The 20,652-nt window shown below is 33.9% G+C and overlaps 1 protein-coding gene across 8 annotated transcripts in view; it reads right to left on the bottom strand.

The window, feature by feature from the left end:
• Positions 1 to 20,652, bottom strand: part of CPSF6 (cleavage and polyadenylation specific factor 6) — a 49,279-nt gene that overhangs the window by 11,888 nt on the left and 16,739 nt on the right. For 2 of the 8 annotated variants that reach the window (XR_007717888.1, XM_050749968.1), the window contains exons 4-10: positions 20,057 to 20,202; positions 18,993 to 19,166; positions 18,753 to 18,863; positions 17,809 to 18,313; positions 17,361 to 17,476; positions 16,710 to 16,863; positions 14,352 to 14,544 (exon numbers count right to left, since the gene is read on the bottom strand). Coding sequence is in view for 7 of the 8 variants with exons in the window: in XM_050749968.1 (XP_050605925.1) it covers positions 14,355 to 14,544; positions 16,710 to 16,863; positions 17,361 to 17,476; positions 17,809 to 18,313; positions 18,753 to 18,863; positions 18,993 to 19,166; positions 20,057 to 20,202 (1,396 nt within the window). In the remaining variant the exon portion in view is untranslated. Of the gene's footprint in view, positions 1 to 2,200; positions 7,046 to 10,866; positions 14,545 to 16,709; positions 16,864 to 17,360; positions 17,477 to 17,808; positions 18,314 to 18,752; positions 18,864 to 18,992; positions 19,167 to 20,056; positions 20,203 to 20,652 lie in introns of those variants that run through there. The other 6 variants (XM_050749966.1, XM_050749969.1, XM_050749972.1 and 3 more) reach the window with 6 other exon arrangements.

The following is a 20,652-nucleotide window of genomic DNA, read 5'->3' as shown; positions in this document are numbered from 1 at the left end:
TGATCACACCACTGCGCTGCAGCCTGAGTGACAGCAAGATCTTGTCTCAAAAAAAGAAAAACAAAAAAAGAATACTGTCTTACAGGATAATTAAGAAACTAATGAAGCAATAGGTACAAAAACTATTTTTAAAAAACACTGATGGGTGACCAGGCACAGTGGCTCATGCCTGTAATCCCAGCACTTTGGGAGGCGAAGGATCACTTGAGCCCAGGAATTCAAGACCAGCTTGGCCAACATGATGAAAAGCCATCTCTACTAAAACTACAAAAAAAAATTGGCCAGGCGTGATGGCTCACACCTATAATCTCAGCTCCTCAGGATGCTGAGTCTTGAGAATCACTTGAACCTGGGAGGCAGAGGTTGCAGTGAGCCAAGATCACACCACTGCATTCCAGCTTGGGTGAGAGAGCAAGACTGTCTCAAAAAATAGTGTTCATGGCAATCCCTTAAAAACAACAGGACAGCATCAGTGTGTTCTTCAGCTGGGTTGACAACCGTTAAACTGAAAACTGAGGAAGACAATTACTGCCGTCTCCGTCCCATAGCTTGATCCATCTACCCTCTCCCAGGGGACGAATGTGTTACTAGGTGGATTGCCACCATAAAAATGGGTGCTGAATCTTAGATAGCAAATCCTGACAATCTCACAGATCAACACCGTTACTTCTAAACTAAGCCATGCCCACACCACAATGCCCTCAATTTCCATTTCAAAGAAAACATAAGTCACTAAATATGACATCTTAAAATTTCTACCACGCACCTACAGCCCACAAACTTCTATTTTTATCTACCCTTATCTTCTCTCCTGACAGGAAGGGGTGTTTCTCTTTTATCTGTTCTTTTACCAATTTAATCTGCAGCCAAGAAGCTTTTTGAAATGCTGATTGTGACACTTCACACAATTCAGTGATTCCACATGACTCTTAGGACAATCTTTAATATGACCTACAAGCTCTGGAGAGCCTAGCCTTGCCAACTGCTCGAGCTCCACACATAAGGCTATGTTCCTCACTCCCTGCTTCAGCCAAACTGGCATTCTTTCAGTTCCTACTAGAATGCTCCTCTTGCCAAAAGCCCTTTTTGCAAGTCTGTGCTTAAAAGGTACTTCCCTCTCCCATTCACCAAGTAAAGTCATTTTTTTCCCTACAGATCTCAGCATTACATTAAAGCAGTAAATTTTTAAAAAGTTTTTCTATAAAATGAATACAGATTTTTGACAGGTAAAGTATATATCATTTATCTGAAACTGACAATAGCTTATCAGAACTGATATACCATACGAAAATCCAAGAACTATTAATGAACTATGAACGACCAAGAACAGCACTGGAAATCACTTCTAATAATTATTATTTCATGGTAATGACTCTGAAACAAAACTAGGAAGACTGGGAAAAATCTGTCCACAAATCTTTTGTAAAAAAAGCATCTCTCTTTCACTAAATCAGGTCTTGAACTGAGTCTTACGTACTGTGGCATCTGGCCAAAAAATATTCCTAATGATCTTCTCTTAAAGTTAAATGCCCTCACAGGGCAGAGACGAGAGTCTCAACTAATTCAACACAAATGGGGATTGATCAATGGAAAGATGTAACAAACAGTAATAGGAAATCTAACAAAAACCTGAACCATAATTTTAGTGGAGGCATGGAAAGGGATCCCAGTGATGGTAATATTATTTCTCATGTTCATATTCACTTGTTTATAAGTTACCTTTAACATACTCTGAAGCTTGCAGGTTGAAATCTGAGACCTGATATTAACAGCTGAAACAGAAATATCTATTGAAATCACAAGTCTGTTACTGTTTCAAAAGTACCCCATAATGTTTCCAAGCTAACTAGTAAAATATTTTTGCTGCAAACATTTCTACTTGATTAAACTCTAGTGAGGTTAATGATCCTCTAAAACTAGACAAATTCTTTCTGAATCTTTGATTTAAAAACAATATAACAGCCTGGAAATCTGTCAGGCCTCTTAATCCTAATTTTAGCCCAATTATCAGTTGCTTTAAAGAGCACCAAAATGTCAATACGCAAGAAAACAACCACTATCTAGGAGGCTGGCTTAAAGACAAAATACAGACAACAGTCCAATTTCTGTTATACTGCATACTGCCAATAAATATTAACTATTTAAACCATACACAATGGTTACCAAATCACAAATCAAACAAAAAGGACAAACTGCAAAGTCTTATCAAAAGTTTATTTTATTTTCAATACAAGATAACACCATGCTTGTTACCAGTGCAGTTTAAGGCCGACAATGGCCATATATCAAACTGCCGAACAGTCACCTAAATGCTAAAGAAAGGAAAGACAAAGTAAACATTAAACACAAAATTGCAATTACAAACATTTTAATAAAATGGAATGAGCTTTTTAATAGAAGCTAATATGAAGTCTAATTCTCATGGACAGCAAAAAAAAAAAAAAAAAAAAAAAAAAAAGAAAGTCTATTTGATCAATTATCACCTTACCTTTTTGCACAGAAATCTTATTGTGAAGTCACCATAGAGTCAATAGCTAAAATTTTAAGACTTTCTTTGGCCTTCTGATATTAAACAAATTATTTACAAACTGTAATCAGTAATTCACGGATATTGGTAATATGATACAATTTTTTTTTTGTTAAGGGCTTTCCATTAAAAATTGTAAAACAACTTTGTAAGGCTGTACAGGGCTGTAAACTACTTTGCTAATATACCATGGGATGCAGAGGAAGGAATAATAGACCTTTTTTTAAGGCTAAAGTTATCAATATTATAGATGCATTCCTTAAAATACATTATGATTTATACCCAAAGGATCCTTTCCCATTAAATACCACCTGAGTACAATTTTCAAAGTAAAAAAATAAACATGAATTCACCATAGTATTTTAAAATAATTTAAATTACAGAATGTTGAGAAGTGTTACGCAGTAACAGTGCGACAAAAAGAACACACTTTCAAAATAAAATGTTTTTGCTAAATGCAGGGTCTGTCCAATTATGAAATTACTGTAAAACATTTACACCCATGGCAGAATTTTAGGATACTCCCACATGAATAAAACTCTTGGTAGTATTTACTATGCACAGTTACCACTTCAAGGTGTGTGTGACTTCAATTAAATTCAACCTAGTATTTAAGACTCCCATTACAATATGTTAACTAATATAGCAGGAAGTCTTTAAAGACATTAAAATGTATATAATCAAGTATACGTCCCATACAAAAACCATAGTAGCTGCATACTCAGTGAATGCCAACAACCTGAAATTCTAAAAAAAGAACATTGGTTAAGACAAACCTAAATCAATCTGAACAGTGTTGCCTGAATATTTAGAATATTCACAAAAATTCCTATTGCTTCTTTCTAATGCCAAGAAAGAAGAGTGTAAGAACTTTCTCCCAGAAGCCTAGACATTTCAATACATTTTCTATTTCAACTTACAATGAAACTTTAATCCTGAATCTTGATTTCTCTAAATCAAAAATCTCACATTACGAACACAAGGAATGCCATATGTAAGGCCACATCTTAATAAATTTATAATTTTTGGTTGAATATTTATTGAAAAAAAATCAGTCTAAGGCTTCTAAGAGTCAAGTTGCTTAAAAAGAAAATAAATACACCAGTGTTTAAACTGAAGGTTAAGGTTAAAAAAAACACGTGCGAGCGCGCGCGCACACACACACACACACACACACTGTAAGAACAGAAAAATAGAATGCTTTGCTACAAAAATCCCACTTAATATATTTTAGCACAAAAATGTCTACTATACACAGTGGGTAAGCGTGCATTTACGTACATACAACATTTACAGAGGGCTATGGGATGCAAATGAACTTAATGAGTAAAATTTAAAAACCAGTTATCTGTAAAACAGCGAGAATCTCAATACTGTATTCTCAGTCAAGAATTAGAACATAAACTTCCTCTTAAGCTGAAGCTTAAAACACAAAATTGGAGCCATTGTAGAAAATACAGAAAATGCAATGATCATTCAGGTATGAAAACCAAAATGTCGAGAGCACTCCAACAGAAAAGTCTTGTAATGCATCTCATTGTATAAAACAGTATGTATTTAGATTGGCACAGTTAAATACAAAGGGAAAGAGAAAGTCTTTACCCTTTCAACAATTTTCCTTCACTATAAAATATTATACAACATTCATTAAAACCTCCACGTTTATTTTAATAACTGACCTGAACTAGTAAAAAATAAAGCAATATTCTCCACAGGAGAATTAAATGAAAATAGTATCTTAAGCTACAAGTTATCTGTATATTCCAAATTGTCATTAACTGCTTAAGAACATTCTAGGTAAAAGGACCATTAAACGGGCTAAACTATGATCAAAAGCCACTGCAACTTACTCCAAATCTTATGAAAATTGACAAAATAAAATGCACATCTGCAAATTTACACTGGAATATGCTTTCCACAACATAGTTCCTTTAACCAAAAGCAGCACTTTCAATCCAAAGTGCTGTCTGAGAAGCAGTACCATTCAGATACCGTATCACTCATCTGTTTACTACTGGCTGAAAGGAATGTGACTGTATAGCACTAATAAATGCTATGTTTTAAAATTCAACTCGTTTGTTTTCATATCCACTACAGTTATTAACTAAGGAAAAAATGAAAAGGTCTCTGAGACACTGTTTTTGGTGTCTATGCAAGGATTTATCTCTTTGGATTGTTTTTACACATAAAAAAACGGAAGAGTTTTCAAATAACATCAACCCATAAACAACTGAAGGGGGTATGAAGAATGAAACAAGGCTTGCAATTTTCACCTTTACTGCTATACATTCATGTGTTATCAGGTAGAGAAGGACTTTGCAAAATTACTTGGTCAAACCAAGAAGTTATTTCCTTCTGACAACACTTAAAATAACAGATTAGCAGCAAACAAATCTAGTACACTCACACTGTCTGCAACAAAGTCACGTAATGAGATCAGCCAAGCAGGGAGAAGAGTAATATAGAAGGAGCAATTAAAAGGTTCCACTGATAAAAAATGAAAAGGTAAAGGATTTAATTAGTATAAAATTTCCAGTTTCATTTCAAGTGCAGTTAGATTTTTGTGATTACATTTTCAAATTGTTCAAAGAAATTTTATTTTCATGGACATTTTACTTACCTTTTAACCTTACTATTAACTAATTTCTCTTGTAATATTTATATGTCCATACTTCTTCACATTAGGGTATTGTAGTCAAAATATTAAAAAGCCAAGAAATGACAAAAACTAACAATATACAGAAAACAGGAAAGTTTTGATACAACTGTAAAATAATGTTAAAAAAGCAACTGCATTTTCAACAAAGTGCTTAAAAAATCATTTCTGAAAGGGAACAGTTTTGATAAATATCAATGACCCCATGCAGATACTTCAAACACAAAATATTTTAAAATAAAACTGGCAGTGATATGGGTAATTCAAAACAGCTAATTTTGTCAGAAGTGGTTTGATAGCAGACAAGATGAAAGTGAAGAAAAGCAGTGGAAATTTCTGGAGGGTTTCTACAGTTGCACATAACATAGTATCTAGGGTATTTTAACACTTTAAGCATTGTCCTAGAATTTGGGTATACTTTAACAACCAATGTGTATCAACATAAGATCTCTCAAAGATAATCAGATCTTAAAAATATATTAACGTGCTCAAGAATTTTAACTCAAATTTCTCAAGTAGTGATTTCAAATTACATTCCCATAAAAACACCTAATCAAGTTGACACCCTGCCTCTGCCAATTTTGCAATCAAGAACACATGCTAGCCAGGTGCTTTTAAAGTGGGCCTGTATGTAAGGCAGGTTTGAGAAAAATCTTTGATTACATAACTATAGCATGAATCAATACACTGCATGAATACACATAGTATTCCTTAAACTATGCAGACACGGTTTATCTGTAATTTCCCATTACAAATACTGGGGAATACAACCGAATGTTAATGAACATCACATCCTTCAAAAATTTATACCAATTGGAAAATAAAACTAAGGCTCTCTTTACTCACATTTATCTGCTGCAGGGCTGTATTTACACTGCCTATGGCTTAAGAAATAAACCATAAGATCAATAAAAACAGCAAGTAATTGCAGCATCAAATCAGAATTGTCAAATTTTCTTCAATGTTAGCAGTTCACAATTAAGTGTTTCAGTACATCTGTATTGTAATTAACCTGCATTACACATCAAATATGTATGGGTTTTTACTTATGTATTAAAACCTCTGCTTTTTTGACCCCTTTACACATTGACTGGATTGCTATGTCTGTCAAATTTCAATTTTTACAAGTTTACATACCATTCAGCAAAGTCACAAGCTAACTAGGTAAAAACAGCTAGAAAAGCAGAATATAGAAATATTAAATATCCATGTAATCGCCTATTCTAATACCAAAATCAAGGGCAAAAGACACTTAATTACTATGTTTAATTCGCTGAACGCAAGATTAGATTGATGCATATCCAAAAACGCTATTGCAATGCTTTAAAGGACAGTAAAAATGTTGTCATAGTAACATTATCTTAAGATATTGCTGAACACAAGACTTTCCCTGAGGTGTAAACATCAAATAACTTGAACAGCTTTACACATCAGCCCCATTAAACAGTTTATTACAACACTACATCTATTGTAATCAAAGTGATGCTGTTTACAGACATTATCATATAAACATTTTTAACAAGAACAAACTACTACAAAAACAAGCATTTACTTGACTTTTTTTCCAATTGCTTGCACATTATAATGGCCAAATGTATATAACCAGTAATAAAGTTGCAAAAGCTATAACTTTTTAAATCACACAGGTTTCCTTCAAATAAAACAGTTAAGCAACATAAAAAATAAAAGTAGAGCTACTGGTTACCATTTATGCAGATTTGCTTTATTCAGATCTATTCCTGTTCATTTTATCCATGAATCCTTACAGGTTCAGTTCAATCACAAGAAGCAAACTGCTGGACAAGCGTCATTTTTCCCCCATGAAGACTGTTTTGTCTTGGAAGGTGATCCTCTTCCTTCAGCTGTAATGTGTCAAAATTTGTGATGTAGATTTTGCTATTCCCCAAAATACACAGAAAAACGCTGGCTTAACTATACATACACAAGTCGTGCATCTACTTCACTGTTACGTATTCTAACACAAAGTAAGAATTAACGGAAACAGTAGCTGCCTTTGTGGCGGTGAAATGTTCCAATTTACCTGATGATTAAACTGAGACATTCTGATTTCATTCTTCTTAGATATTATTGCCTTATAAATTTAATGACTGAAGCAGTAATGAAAACATAGCAGCTACTGTTTCTGTGATGATGGAAACATTCATAAGTCATTTTCTAAAATATGCAAGCTACAAAAATAAATGGAAAATGCTTGGATGATTTTAATGTAAATATTTTTCATTCACCCACATTATCAAGTCTATAAACTCATTTAACAATTAAATGCTGAACTAAATATAAAATTCAAAATTATTTTACAAATTAATTTATTTAACAGCATACAGGAACTTCTGCAAGTATTATAAATCAAATGGTGTTCCATGTTACAAAATTTATAAATAAGATTTATAAATAGAGTATGGACATTTAAATTAATGACATCCACGTACAAATCTTTAGACATAATACAAATTTAAAACATTTACTTTACTTTTACTCTATTCCACCTATATAGAAATATCTAATGTAGTATTATAAACTAACCAAAACAAGCTAAATGGGAATCTACAATGATAAAGTTCATTTAAAACTCACATAAAATTAAAAAAATAGAATAAAGTTGATAAATTAAAATTTCAAGAATACATATATATGCAAACTTCAGGTAGAGGTTCACAAGAAACATTCAATTAACTTGGATATAAGTAACCATTGAAACATTAGGTAATTAAAGTATAAATGACAAGAAACCACTTCAATAATAAAGTGATTTAAGAGTCAAGAGGGCAGAAGGTTTTTCAAAAAAACTTTTTTCAATTTGAACATGTTCATAGGGCACAGTTTAGTGATATTTTGCCATAAAAATAACTGAAAAATACTTTCTTCTCTACAATTAAGAGTTATTTCTGCCACTGTTATAAATTTTTCTTTTATGTCCTTTCCTCCCCAACTAGGTTGTAAGTATCTTAAGAACATCAGTACATAGATGAATGCATACTGCCTAGCAGTAATAACATAAAATTTTAAAACTGCAAAAGAAAAAAAATAGATGGTACAATCCAGGACTTTCTATTTTATATATAATAGTTTCTATATACCCATATTTTTCAGGTAACTTCAGCCATTGCTATTGTTATCTTTTATTGCATCTTCATCTTATATTGATGAAGCTATTTAGCAAAATTATTTAGTGGGAAAAAAATCTAAAATGGCAGCTTTCAAATGTTTTATTTTTATTATGTGCAATATGCTTTTAAAAAACTGGTTTATGTATTAAAGAAAGAAAAGGCATATGTTCTTTTTTTTTTTTTTTGAGACGGAGTCTTGCTCTGTCGCCCAGGCTGGAGTGCAGTGGCCGGATCTCAGCTCACTGCAAGCTCCGCCTCCCGGGTTCACGCCATTCTCCTGCCTCAGTCTCCCGAGTAGCTGGGACTACAGGCGCCCGCCACCTCGCCCGGCTAGTTTTTTGTATTTTTTAGTAGAGATGGGGTTTCACCGTGTTAGCCAGGATGGTCTCGATCTCCTGACCTCGTGATCCGCCCGTCTCGGCCTCCCAAAGTGCTGGGATTACAGGCTTGAGCCACCGCGCCCGGCCGACAAGGCATATGTTCTAATCTTAAATAATAATTACTGGGAAATTAATAAATTTAACTGCAAAAGAATGCTATCTCCCTAAATTTTCTGTTGCGCTGGAAGGGATAAAAAGAGATCAGGTCATTAAGAGGGAAAACTTATTTAAAGTCATAGCAAAACAAAAATATTCCATTCTTCCATAAAACATATCACATACACTGCATCTTTGTATCATTATCACTCCAGTGGAGAATACTATTTTTATATAGAGAATCCTGTTTGTAAAATTGCAACACACATCTTTTTCCAGGACTAATGCACTCATTTGTTTGATTATACTTTATAGATAGATCTTTTCTATTAATAAATCTAATTTTCACCATACAGACATAAAATATGGGGGAGAGTCTAGCCATTTTTATTTCTATTTCTAAACACTTTACATTTATGCACTTGGAAATACAAATTTTACAGTCTTAAATGAAAGTGACTTTGAAGGCAATACAACCCATTTCCAATAATCCAATTCCATATTATACTCTCAAATGTCTAAGTACTACATCAACAAAGATAGCAAAAACCAGCTTAAAAGTGACAAATACATTCAATGCCCATGTTTTCAACGTATCATTTGGTAAAATCTGTAATGTCAAAGCCACACAATTACTTGCTTTAGGTATTAATTATAAAATAAAGGCCTATGTAAACAGATGTTAAAACAACTAAAAGATAAATGGAATCTACACCTTTTTAATAAAGTCTGTAAACTAAAGTGAACACTAAGTAAAATTTCAACACACAGAGAAATACCTGTATTTTAATATATCAAGCCATTATTAACAACTCAAATTATAATTGTTTCTGTTAGAAATTTACGTACATTTACTAGAATTAGTATTTTAAATTAATGGTAAATTCATCTTCTAAGATTCAAATAAATACTTGATAGGGCACTTTTATAGATTTTCACATTAATATAGTGAATTAAAAGGATTCTCATATAATTTTAGAGATGCACTATTAACTCAATATAATTCACTTTTCTCTATCTGAAAACTTCTTAAGAGGAATGGAAATGAGGTGGGCAAGAGAAATAATTATCTACACACGAGTTAACTCTAAAATTAAAATTCCTTCTGGTGTTGACTAGAACATATTACATAAAAACAATTCTAGTTATTGTAGATATTTACAAGTTCTCGCTACCCAAACATTCATATTTTCATCTTTCTACCTCTGTACATAGTACTTACCTCATTTTAACTAAAGCATTTTATTACTCTATAAAACACATACATAATTGTTGCTCTTACAACCCAGTAAAATAGTAGAAATAAACTTAATCACATTCAAAGAAAAATGAGCTTTGTTCCCAAAATATTTACAAAATGAACATCCCAAAATAACCTGTTATTTATAATTCATGAAGAGTTAAAACATGCTACCACAAAAGAAAAATTCTTAAAATTTGGATAGCATAAATGGCACCCTTACCCCTTTTTGGTTATTAGGTTTCTTTAAACAACGTTAACTAAATATTCATTCAAGACAAAATTTATTCAAAACAATCTATTTTACAAACTAAAACAATGGTAGTAAATTTAACACTGAGATGAAGGTGAGAGAGCAAGATGACTCACACTGGCATTGAATTTTTTTTTCAACAGGGAACATTAATCATTTGTAAACAAAACTATATTCTTAAACCACAGTGAGCAAAACACACTATACATCCATTCAAGGGATCACTTCCTACTCCCTCTTGTAACTTCAATTAAGTCAGCTGTGCAGTGAGACAGGTTTTGTAATACTCAAAGCAAGAAAAATCAGAGCTAAAGCAATGAAAGCTAGCATACATATCCAGATGAAGCAGAGTAGTTAGGCTATATTAGAAAACATATGGAAACAGGGCTGGGAGCTATAAGGCAGACCTCACATAACCTAAGAGCTGCAGAAACAATTTTAACATCTTATTACAACCAGTATCATTCACCAGGTAATTAAGATAATTTAGTTTTCACATAAGCCTAAAAGCAACACTAAGAAGAAAATGGAACATCTTCAACATGTAAGAATTTTTTTATTCTTTTGACGTTTTTTGGTTGTTTTCAAATTAACACAAAGTTAAGCTGAACACACAATGCAAAGCATCCTAAATATTGGGCAATAACAAAATCTACGATCCTAAGATCATATTTAAGGTAGTAGAAAGATAATCAGACGAGGCTGGCCGTGGTGGCTCATGCCCGTAATCAATCCCAGCACTTTGGGAGGCCGAGGTGGGCGGATCACCCAAGGTCGGGAGTTCGAGACCAGCCTGACCAACATGGAGAAACCCTGTCTCTACTAAAATTACAAAATTTGCCAGGCATGGTGGCACATTCCTGTAATCCTAGCCACTCGGGAGGCTAAGGCAGGAGATTTGCTTGAACCCAGGAGGCGGATGTTGCGGTGAGCTGAGATCGCACCATTGCACTCCAGCCTGGGCAACGAGAGTGAGACTCCCTCTCAAAAAAAAAAAAAATGTAATCGGACAGCAAAGGCAAGTTATTTAATCCAGACCCCATACCCAATGCTTAAAAATTGTCATGGATAATAAAGATGTGAGAATTGTAAAACCTCATAAAGTAGGGAGAGGAAAAGCCTGAATAAAGAGTATTTAAAAAAAAAAATTTGGTTTCAGTAAACAAAGAAAAGCTGAATTGTTAACACAAATTTGCTGAGCAGAGATGTTCCAAAGAAGTAACAAGAGGAATGCAACCTTTTAAGTAACTCAACTATGAAACTATAATTATTTCAGTAAGAAATGTACAATCTTAAAGCACTGAACTACTTTTATTTTGCTCAGAGTGGTCTGAGAATAGAGGCAGAAATTACAGAATATGAAGCACAATGTATTTACATACTGAAATTTACAATATTGGTATTTTCTCATTAAAATATTATCTATTTGAACTTAGATATTGAATACTTTTAGAAAAACCAATACATTTTAAAATGAGAGAATGCAATTAACATTACCAACAGTTCAAACACAAAAAAAATTAAGATGGGACAGACATTAACAGCTTGCCAAGATCATTAAGTTTCCAGTTAAAAAATTAAGAACTTGCCCTTTTAGCCATTCATCATCACTTTAATAGATTACATTAGTATTTTATTTGTATACAGCCTTACTAGTGACATTCACTTTAGCTTTCAAATCACTCATTCCATTTAGTCCATTTAAGATTTACATGAAAGCTCAAAAGGACTCATATTTTAAAACTTCTAAAAAGGTCAACAGACCTTATTATGATGGTGATCAAATTTGCAGACAGCTTTTGTTTTTATTAAAAAGTTTTACTTGAATATATTTAATCGCAGTCCCCACCCCTTTATTCATGTCTACATCCACAATAAATACTGATTGATATAGCAAATGTACAATAATCCAGGATAACAGAATTTTTTGCACTAGAAATGCTTATGTAAAATTTTGCTTGGATGAAGGCACATACAGTATTACAACTCAATTCTGATTAATGTACAAACAAAACATGGAAATTCTGGTATGGTACATCAGTGATTAAGAAAAATGTCAACAATAGTTTGCACATTAGGAATTTGTAGCTAATGTCTGAATGTAATGAAACTCAAGTCATGATATAGTTAGGTGTACCCATTACTAGAAAGTAATGTTAGCTAACTCAAATACTTTTAAGATTAACAATGGATTTTGTTTACTTGGCTGACTATGCTAGTTTTACTAAAACCAGTAAGAAATTTAATTAGTTAACTTTGGGTTTAAATTGGTTTGGAGGTCCCTTGATGGGCACATCCAATTTTGCAGATGAATTCATTTCATTATCATGTCTTGACTAACTAGAAGCTTGCTGATAACTTATAAAGTCTAAAAAAAAAATAGGTAACTTACAGAACCTGTACCTTTCTATAATGGAAATGAGTAACATAGATAAGCATTTCAACTAATAACCCAGTCACAATCCACCTTAAGCAACTGATGGATATTGAGAATTTTTTTCATTAAGATGGGATCAGATGTATTTAACTCAGGGGAAAAAAGTGCTACATCTTTAAAATTTAGTGTTTAGATTTTCATAACACAATATTCAATTTTTACATTCAAAAACAATATCGATTTCAATAAGCTTAGTTTTAAAAGTATAAGATATGTTTTGCCTCATATTAAAAGAATGTTTTGAGTTTACATTAAATTTTGTAATACATGGAAAACTATATAAAAATCAAAGTTTTGATATTCAATCTGCATATTCAAAATGCAAAGTATCAAAACCAGCTTTTTAACTTAAAAAGTCCTTAAAATTGTAAATAGTGTTAAGAGCTTATTTGTGTTCCATAAAAATAGCATGCTTATTTTCTAGGCATTTAAGGACCTCATTTGCATATCTGTTATGGTTAAAGAAATTGCTATGCTGTCACAGAATTACATACACTTGATAAAGCCTTTAACTGTGCCCATAACAATTTAAATACTAACAATTACCATTACTGAATTTTCAGTAAGTTTCCCATGATTACTGAAAATAATCACATAAAGAGTATTTACCTATGAGGGGTTTGTTTGGCCTTAATTTAATTTGAATATGCCAACCAACATATAAAGAAAAAAATATTTTAATTTACAGAATAACCTTTGTGTCACATGCATAAGCCTTATAGTGCCCTCCCCCCAGCTCTTCACATGAATAAATGCTGTTAACAAATATAAAAAATAAAATTACATGTGAAAATGAAGCATAAACAGACAACTCTTCCCACTTTATGAAAAATGTACACAAGAAATAGTTTTAAAATACAGAAAAAAAGACAATGATTATGATTTATGAATGAAACATCAAAGAAAATTATTTCCAGTTATTCTAAACTTGGGTATATGGCTTGACACGATTTAAAATTTTTTAGATATGGTTGCACCCTGAACCCATTTTAATTGAATAACTTTTACATCTTCTTTGCAAATTAAAGGATACTGTTTCTTTTAAAAACAAAAACCAGATGTCAGGATAGTGTCTCTTCTAAAAAAAAAAAAAAATTTCTTTTTTTTTTTTTTTAAAAGGAAAAGTCTCTTTGAATGTTGAGAAAACATCCTCCTGTATCATAAACTATTATTGTGTCAGATTTTCTCATAAATTTTTAGGGACAAATAAAACTAGTTCAGGAATAGTAACTTTCCATTTATTTTTAAAAATCCAAACACATAATATATATGTGAAATAACTCTATTTTGTATTCAAAATTACACACAACCTAAGTATGTGATTACAAGAATCCCAATTTTTAGATTTTAGAAGTACACAATGAGTCCTCTTGATTATTTCCTTGCTTTGTTAAGACCATTAACTATTTGAAACCTAAAAGCAATAACTCAGCAATAAAATATTCAAAGATAAAAGGGTCAAAAATTTACCTGTCATTACTTACCCATAATTTGTTTCAGATGTTTCCAGAAGATTACATTCACAAGTAGTTGGACCATTTAAAATGTAGGTATATACTGTACGAACAGTAGCCTTGGAGTTATAGTTACTGTTAAGAATACACACACATTTAACAGGAACAAGGAATACCCACCTTCTAACGATGACGATACTCGCGCTCTCGGTCACGCTCTCGGTCACGGTCTCGGTCACGATCCCGGTGCCTCTCTCGTTCTCTGCTTCTCTCTCTATAATAATCATCATGACGGTCTCTACTACGGGATTTATGACGCCGACTCTTTTCTCGTGATCTACTATGGTCCCTCTCTCTTGATCGTTCACGTCTTCTAAAAGAAATTACTGGATTAATGCTCTCCATAATTAGATAGCTTAAAAATATTCAATTTTTTGATGTCTAAAAAAATCTAAGGGAGCAAAAAATTCTTCATAAATCTGGTTTAAACTTACTATCCTGAGCTGTCAATAATGATTTACCAACTCACCAGTAAGCATGAACCAGAAATTTCATTATTAAAAACACTACCAAAAAATCAGCAACCGAACACATCACAGAAATGCATCACATCATCTATTTAAGCTAGTAGCCTAAAACAGATGTGTAGTATTTACTGAATGAACAAATAGAAAGGTACAGGGAAAATTTCAAAGCACTCGTGTTTTAAGCTAAACAACATCTACAATACGACTTTTTTAGATATAAGAGTCATGAAGTCATAACATACAATGGGGCTTAAATATATGAAAATGACAACCTATTAACATACGGTTCATGAGGAGCAGCGTCCAACACAAAGAAACTTTCTAATACGCATGTTATATTTAGGGAAGGAGAAGAGGCACAGGAGAGGGCTAACAATTGTGACCAGTAAAAAGAATTGATACAGTATTCACACTGTATTTAATATGTAGAAATGTTTCATGAACTGCCATTTTTTAAAAACAAATAATTTAACCAATGCTTACTGCCTAAAAGACTTCTACAAATTCTAAATTTACAGTAATAATAACTGTCTATTAAATAATATTTATGTCTTATATTTCTACACCAGACAGCTAAGCTCCTTGATCAAGGCCTAAGTTATTACTTTTTTTTTCAAGATAGGGTCTCTCTCTGTCACCCAGGCTGGAGTGCAGGGACACGATTACAGCTCACTTCATCCTCGACCTCTGAGACTCAAGCAACCCTCCCACCACAGCCTCCCAAGTATCTGGGACTATAGGCATGCACCACCAGGCCCAGGTATTTAAAAAAATTTTTTGTAGAGATGAAGTCTCCCTATGTTGTCAAGGCTGGTCTCAAACTCCTTGGGCTCATGTGATCCTCCTGCCTTGGTCTCCCAAAGTGTTGGGATTTAAAAATTATTACTTTGGACTTTAAAACTTAAAAAAATGATACAAGATACCTATATCTATGACATATTTGTTCAGACACAAAGATTCTTACACTGGGTCAAAAAGGTAATAATTACAAAATTGGGGACCATGTCAAAGGCAGGCTCCTTTCTCTTAACTTAAAGAAGACTACTACCAGATACAGTACACTAAAGACACATCTAAGAATACCAAGTGAAGCTTAAAGGTCTGCCTTTCAAAAATATATAAAATTTAAAAGTTAGCAGCAATGCTTTTTTAAAAAAAAAAAGGGAACTACCTATAAGATCAGTAATTTATTCAGTCACTCCCTCATTCAAGACATTTTTATTTAGCACTCATTCTATACCAGACACTCTGTAGGCATTAGGAATATTATAACCAGCATGGCTGAGCACAGTGGCTTATGCCTATAATTCCAGCACTTTGGGAGGCCAAGCTGGGAGGATCACTTGAGTCCAGGAGTTCAGGACCAGCCTGGGTAACTTAACAAGACCGCATCTCTTAAAAGAAAAGAAATACAGTGAACAGGATAGATAAAGCCCCTGCTTTATCTCATTAGAGCACATGTTTATTCAACAGGTGTTTATTCAACATGTGCTCTAATGAGGAAAAAATATGCCTCGATAATGAGCATTGGTTACGGTAAGTACTATGGAAGAAATAAAAAGAACAATATAACAGACTAACTTGGGAGAAGCCCCCTCCTAAGAAGTTAGAATGAGACGTGAAGAATAAGGTGCCAGCTATGTGAAGAGACAGGGAAAACTGCTCCCAGGAGAAGGAATATAAAGTGAAGTGGTCAAACATTTGATGTATCTAGAGAAAAAGGAGAAATATGGCTGGAGAACAGTAAGGAAGAGGTACAAATGAAGCTAAAAAGATAGGAAGGGGCTTTATCACACAGTCCCTCAATCTTTAGTCTTGCTTTAAGATTGAGTAGAAGTCTTTGAAGGGTTTTAAGCAAGCAACTAACATTTAGAGTTAAAAAAGAAAAAACACTCCAGATGCTAAATAATAAGTAAAAGCAAAGTCCTCTTTTTAAAGTCTCAAACACAGTATTCTTTCCATTTGTAAACTAACAGTTTTTTTAAATGGAAATGAGACAGGAAAGTTTTACCTTGATCCAGAACCGTAAGACTTGGACTCAATTCCATGAAGGCAATCTTGCAAAGAACTAATAAGAACTTTGCAACGATCATCAGCGGACACTTTGGATTGTTTAATTAAAGAAATTGCAGTTACCAATGTCTCAATAGCACTCCCATAATCACCTGTGAGGGAAAGGAAAGAGTTTCAAGTCAAACAAATTTTGTTTTCAAAATACCATCAAACCACTTGAGATAAGAGTGATAAGGCATTTTACAAAAGTACTGTGCTTTAAAATAACTATGCAAGGCAATGTCTTCTTTTACTGTTTCACCATTTGCAAAAGACTTTCATGGTCATGATACTAACTCAACTTATTATTACAGGTGTGTAAAGCACATTATCATTTTGCAAATATAAGAATAAATAAGCTGTCATAAGGCCCCGGAACCTTTAAATGTCAAGGGTAAGACTTACATCTATATCAAATAAGTTAAAATTTGGATTTTCCCCACTACACAGTGACACAGAGCTTTTATCAATGCTTTTTAAATAAATCACAGGTAATGATTTCAGAATACAAAAAGAACATGTAAATGACCTATCTTCTAGATTGTACTTACATTTTTAGGTCATTCCTAATAACATAAATAAGAAATATTAATACAAGAAATATACAAACCAGCACTGGCATCAGATACAGCTCTCGAAATAGCACTGCTTGAGATTGCCCTATTTCTATTCATGATTTCTTCAAATTCAGCTTCACTCAATGGCGTTCTTGCAGTATCCATTTCCCTGTAAAATAAAAACACAAACCTTAACTCATACTCAACAGATTTCCTAAGTTAGTCACAATAGTGTATAGCAATTCACACTAGCTGCTTCTGACATGTGCTTTAGCAATAGTAGTTACTTTTCCATATTGAAGCATGCTACTTTTGCTACAAAGAGAATGTCTAAAAATTCTCCTATACCAGTATCTTTCAGCTAAAACAGGGTAGCAGCTTAAACACCTCATCTTCTTGGAAGGCAGAAATAACATATTTATATAGCTACAATCTAATTATTTACAGTCATTGTTCCTATCTTTTATCATCAAGTACTTGCACAGATACACACTAACCTACCTTCCAGGGGGGCCATAGTCACCCCTATCATATGGTGGAGGTCGACCATATGGGTCTGTTGGTGGTGGACCTCGGCTATCTGATGTAGGCATGCCGCTGTTAGTTGGTGGAGGAAAGAAAGCTGGGTTCACATGCGGAGCTGGTGGTGGGGCACCTGGAGGTGGTCCAGGAAGATGCGGAGGAGGAGCTAGTGTAAGGGGTGGCCCAAGTGGACCGGGTGGACGAGGTGGAAAGGGGCCTGGAGGTGGAGGTGGTCCCTGTTGTGGAGGTGGTGGGCCAGGAGGGGGGCCGTAGCCTGGAACTGGAGGTGGAGGACCAGGAGGAAGTGGACCCAATGGAGGCTGCCCAAAAGGTTGTCCAGGAAAAAGAACTGGTGGTGGAGGGCGATCTCCTCGATTAGGAGGCCCAGCTAGAGGAGGAGGCAGAACCTGACCAGGAGGTGGAGGACCTGGTGGACCAGGTGGGCCTGGAGGACCTAAGGGTGGACGTGGTGGAGTCTGTCCAGCTAAAAAACAAAGGAGAAAGAGAAAAAAAAACCACTTCACTAATAAGATATTTTCTTTCATATGCCAAGATTATACTTTAAAAGCATAAAGCATACACCAAGTCTTTGTCTTTAAATAAAACCCATATGGTAAATATTACACTACCAACTACAATGAAGTATATCCTTACAAACTTAACTAGCTCCATTTATGCTTAAGAAAAATTACTGAAACAAAAACTTTAATAAAAAAGATTACAATGCCTAGAGATATTTTCCATCTTTCAGTGTACACACACTTCTTACAGTGAAATCACCCACCTTATATTCTACTCTGATGCCAAGCTAGAAAGTGAAACAAGGAAAAATGATCTTGAAAGGATTTTTTAAAAGGTAAGAAAATAAGACGGATGTAAATATTCTATATATAAGTCAAGCAAGTTTGGAGAAAAATAAAGACCTTTTAGGCCAAAAATGGGTATTTCCTCTATGCTGTGCCCCATATGCCATGGAATCCTAGTTTCCAGGAACAAAGGCCGAGTTCCTTTAACAAGATGCTTGATCAAATTTCCTGGATTCCAAAAATAGCATAACAAGGAGAGTAAGTCACATTAATAATGCATTACTTGAAAAAGAGAGAAAAGGAAAAGAGGTATTAGGTAGACATGTTTTATACATGGTAATTTAAGAAAAGTTTTACCTGGAAAAGGTGGGGGTGGCCCTCCTGGTCCTGCTGGCCCAGGAAATCTGTCCCCACCAGGAACAGCCCCTGGAAAACGGCCCCGTCCTCTACCACCTTGTGGAAATGCTGCACGGGAACTGCCTCCTGGAGGACCAGCTTTACCTTCCCCAGACATTTGTCCTGATTGTGTAGCTGCAAATATCCAAATACTCATAAATAGCAACTATTAAAAATAGTATTCTGAAATGCAACCATTATTATTAAAAACAACTCTATTTCTAACATATTAACTTGCAAATGCCTTGTGCCTATGCAAACTACATAAGGAAGTATGGGTTAGAAAAACATTCACATCTATATGGGTACTTTTAAAGACTCAAATTTTTCAGGTTTAAATATATTTTCCATAAGTAATCATGAGTTACTTTCAAAATACCAGCACTCTGCAGCAGCCAAGACCGAAATTCTTCAATAGATATCTTAATTTCAGTATTACATCATTTAAATTTTGTAACATACTTCTTCTTAAGTCTTAAGTGCTAAAACATTAAAAGAAAAGGAACCACTTGAATTTCTGTTAATTACATAATCATCCATCTTATCTCTTTATATGATAACATCCTTAAATGTGTAATGACAAATCTTTTCTATATTCAGTTTACCAAGTGGTGAAAGGTCTTGTTGCCAAGCAGAAAAATCAATGAACACTTTCTGGTTATCAGTGATCTCTCCCCCACCATAATACATATCCACATAGTTTTCCTTTAATCTAAGAATTAGAATGTAGTTTCCTTCTGTATCTAAGATGGAAATAACAGGACAAGAATGGCAGGGCTACAGAACTTGCACATTGTTGTGTAGTATTGGGTCTGTTATATCTGGAGAAAAATGGAACAAGAGTAGGTTTCTAGTACACAGGCCCACAGTCATAACCAGTGATTAAATCTAATTCAAAGCATGGACTTTGTGAAATGGAGTTTCTAGTGAGCAAGTATTAAGATGACTTCTCTAGTATAAAACGCCTAACAAATGCACTGGTTAAAATGTACATATTTTAATAAAAGCCTCTGAGGACTGCTTACTTTTCCTGGACTGCATTTCAAATTGACTCAGGAACTGTTTATTGCATGGAGTTACAACAGGATTCTGACCATGAAGTTCTCTTTTAGGCAACAGATCCATTAACTTTTTTGAAGACGCTTCAGATCCAACACCAACAAGGGCAAACCTAAAAGGTGTTTAAGGGGCGAGGATACAAAGTAAAAAGAGATGAATATTATTACTGTTATCCTTCTGTAAAAAGGTCTTAATCTGCTTTTATTAAAAAAAAAAAAAAACAGCTGGGCACAGTGGCTCATGCCTGTAATCCCGGCTGCTTAGAAGGCTGAGGCAGGAGGATTGCTTGAGCCCAGCAGTTTGAGGCTACAGCACATTATAATCACACTACTGCACTCCAGCCTGGGCAACAGAGTAAGATCCTGTCTCTAAAAATAAATAAGTAATTTTAAAAACTGAAAATATTTCTTAAAACTATATGAGTACACATTTTTGTTCATATTCTATAACATACCATAGAATTCATTCAAAATATGTAATTTGGTGGTTTTTAGTATTTCACAGTGTTAAAACCACCACCACAATCAATTTTAAAACATGTTCATTACCCCAAAAAGAAACT

The sequence above is a fragment of the Macaca thibetana genome, chromosome 11 (genome assembly GCF_024542745.1).
Source record: "Macaca thibetana thibetana isolate TM-01 chromosome 11, ASM2454274v1, whole genome shotgun sequence".
In the NCBI taxonomy this organism is placed as follows: domain Eukaryota; kingdom Metazoa; phylum Chordata; class Mammalia; order Primates; family Cercopithecidae; genus Macaca; species Macaca thibetana.
The sequence above is the reverse complement of the archived record's forward strand: the minus strand, read 5'-3'. Positions and strand labels throughout refer to the sequence as shown.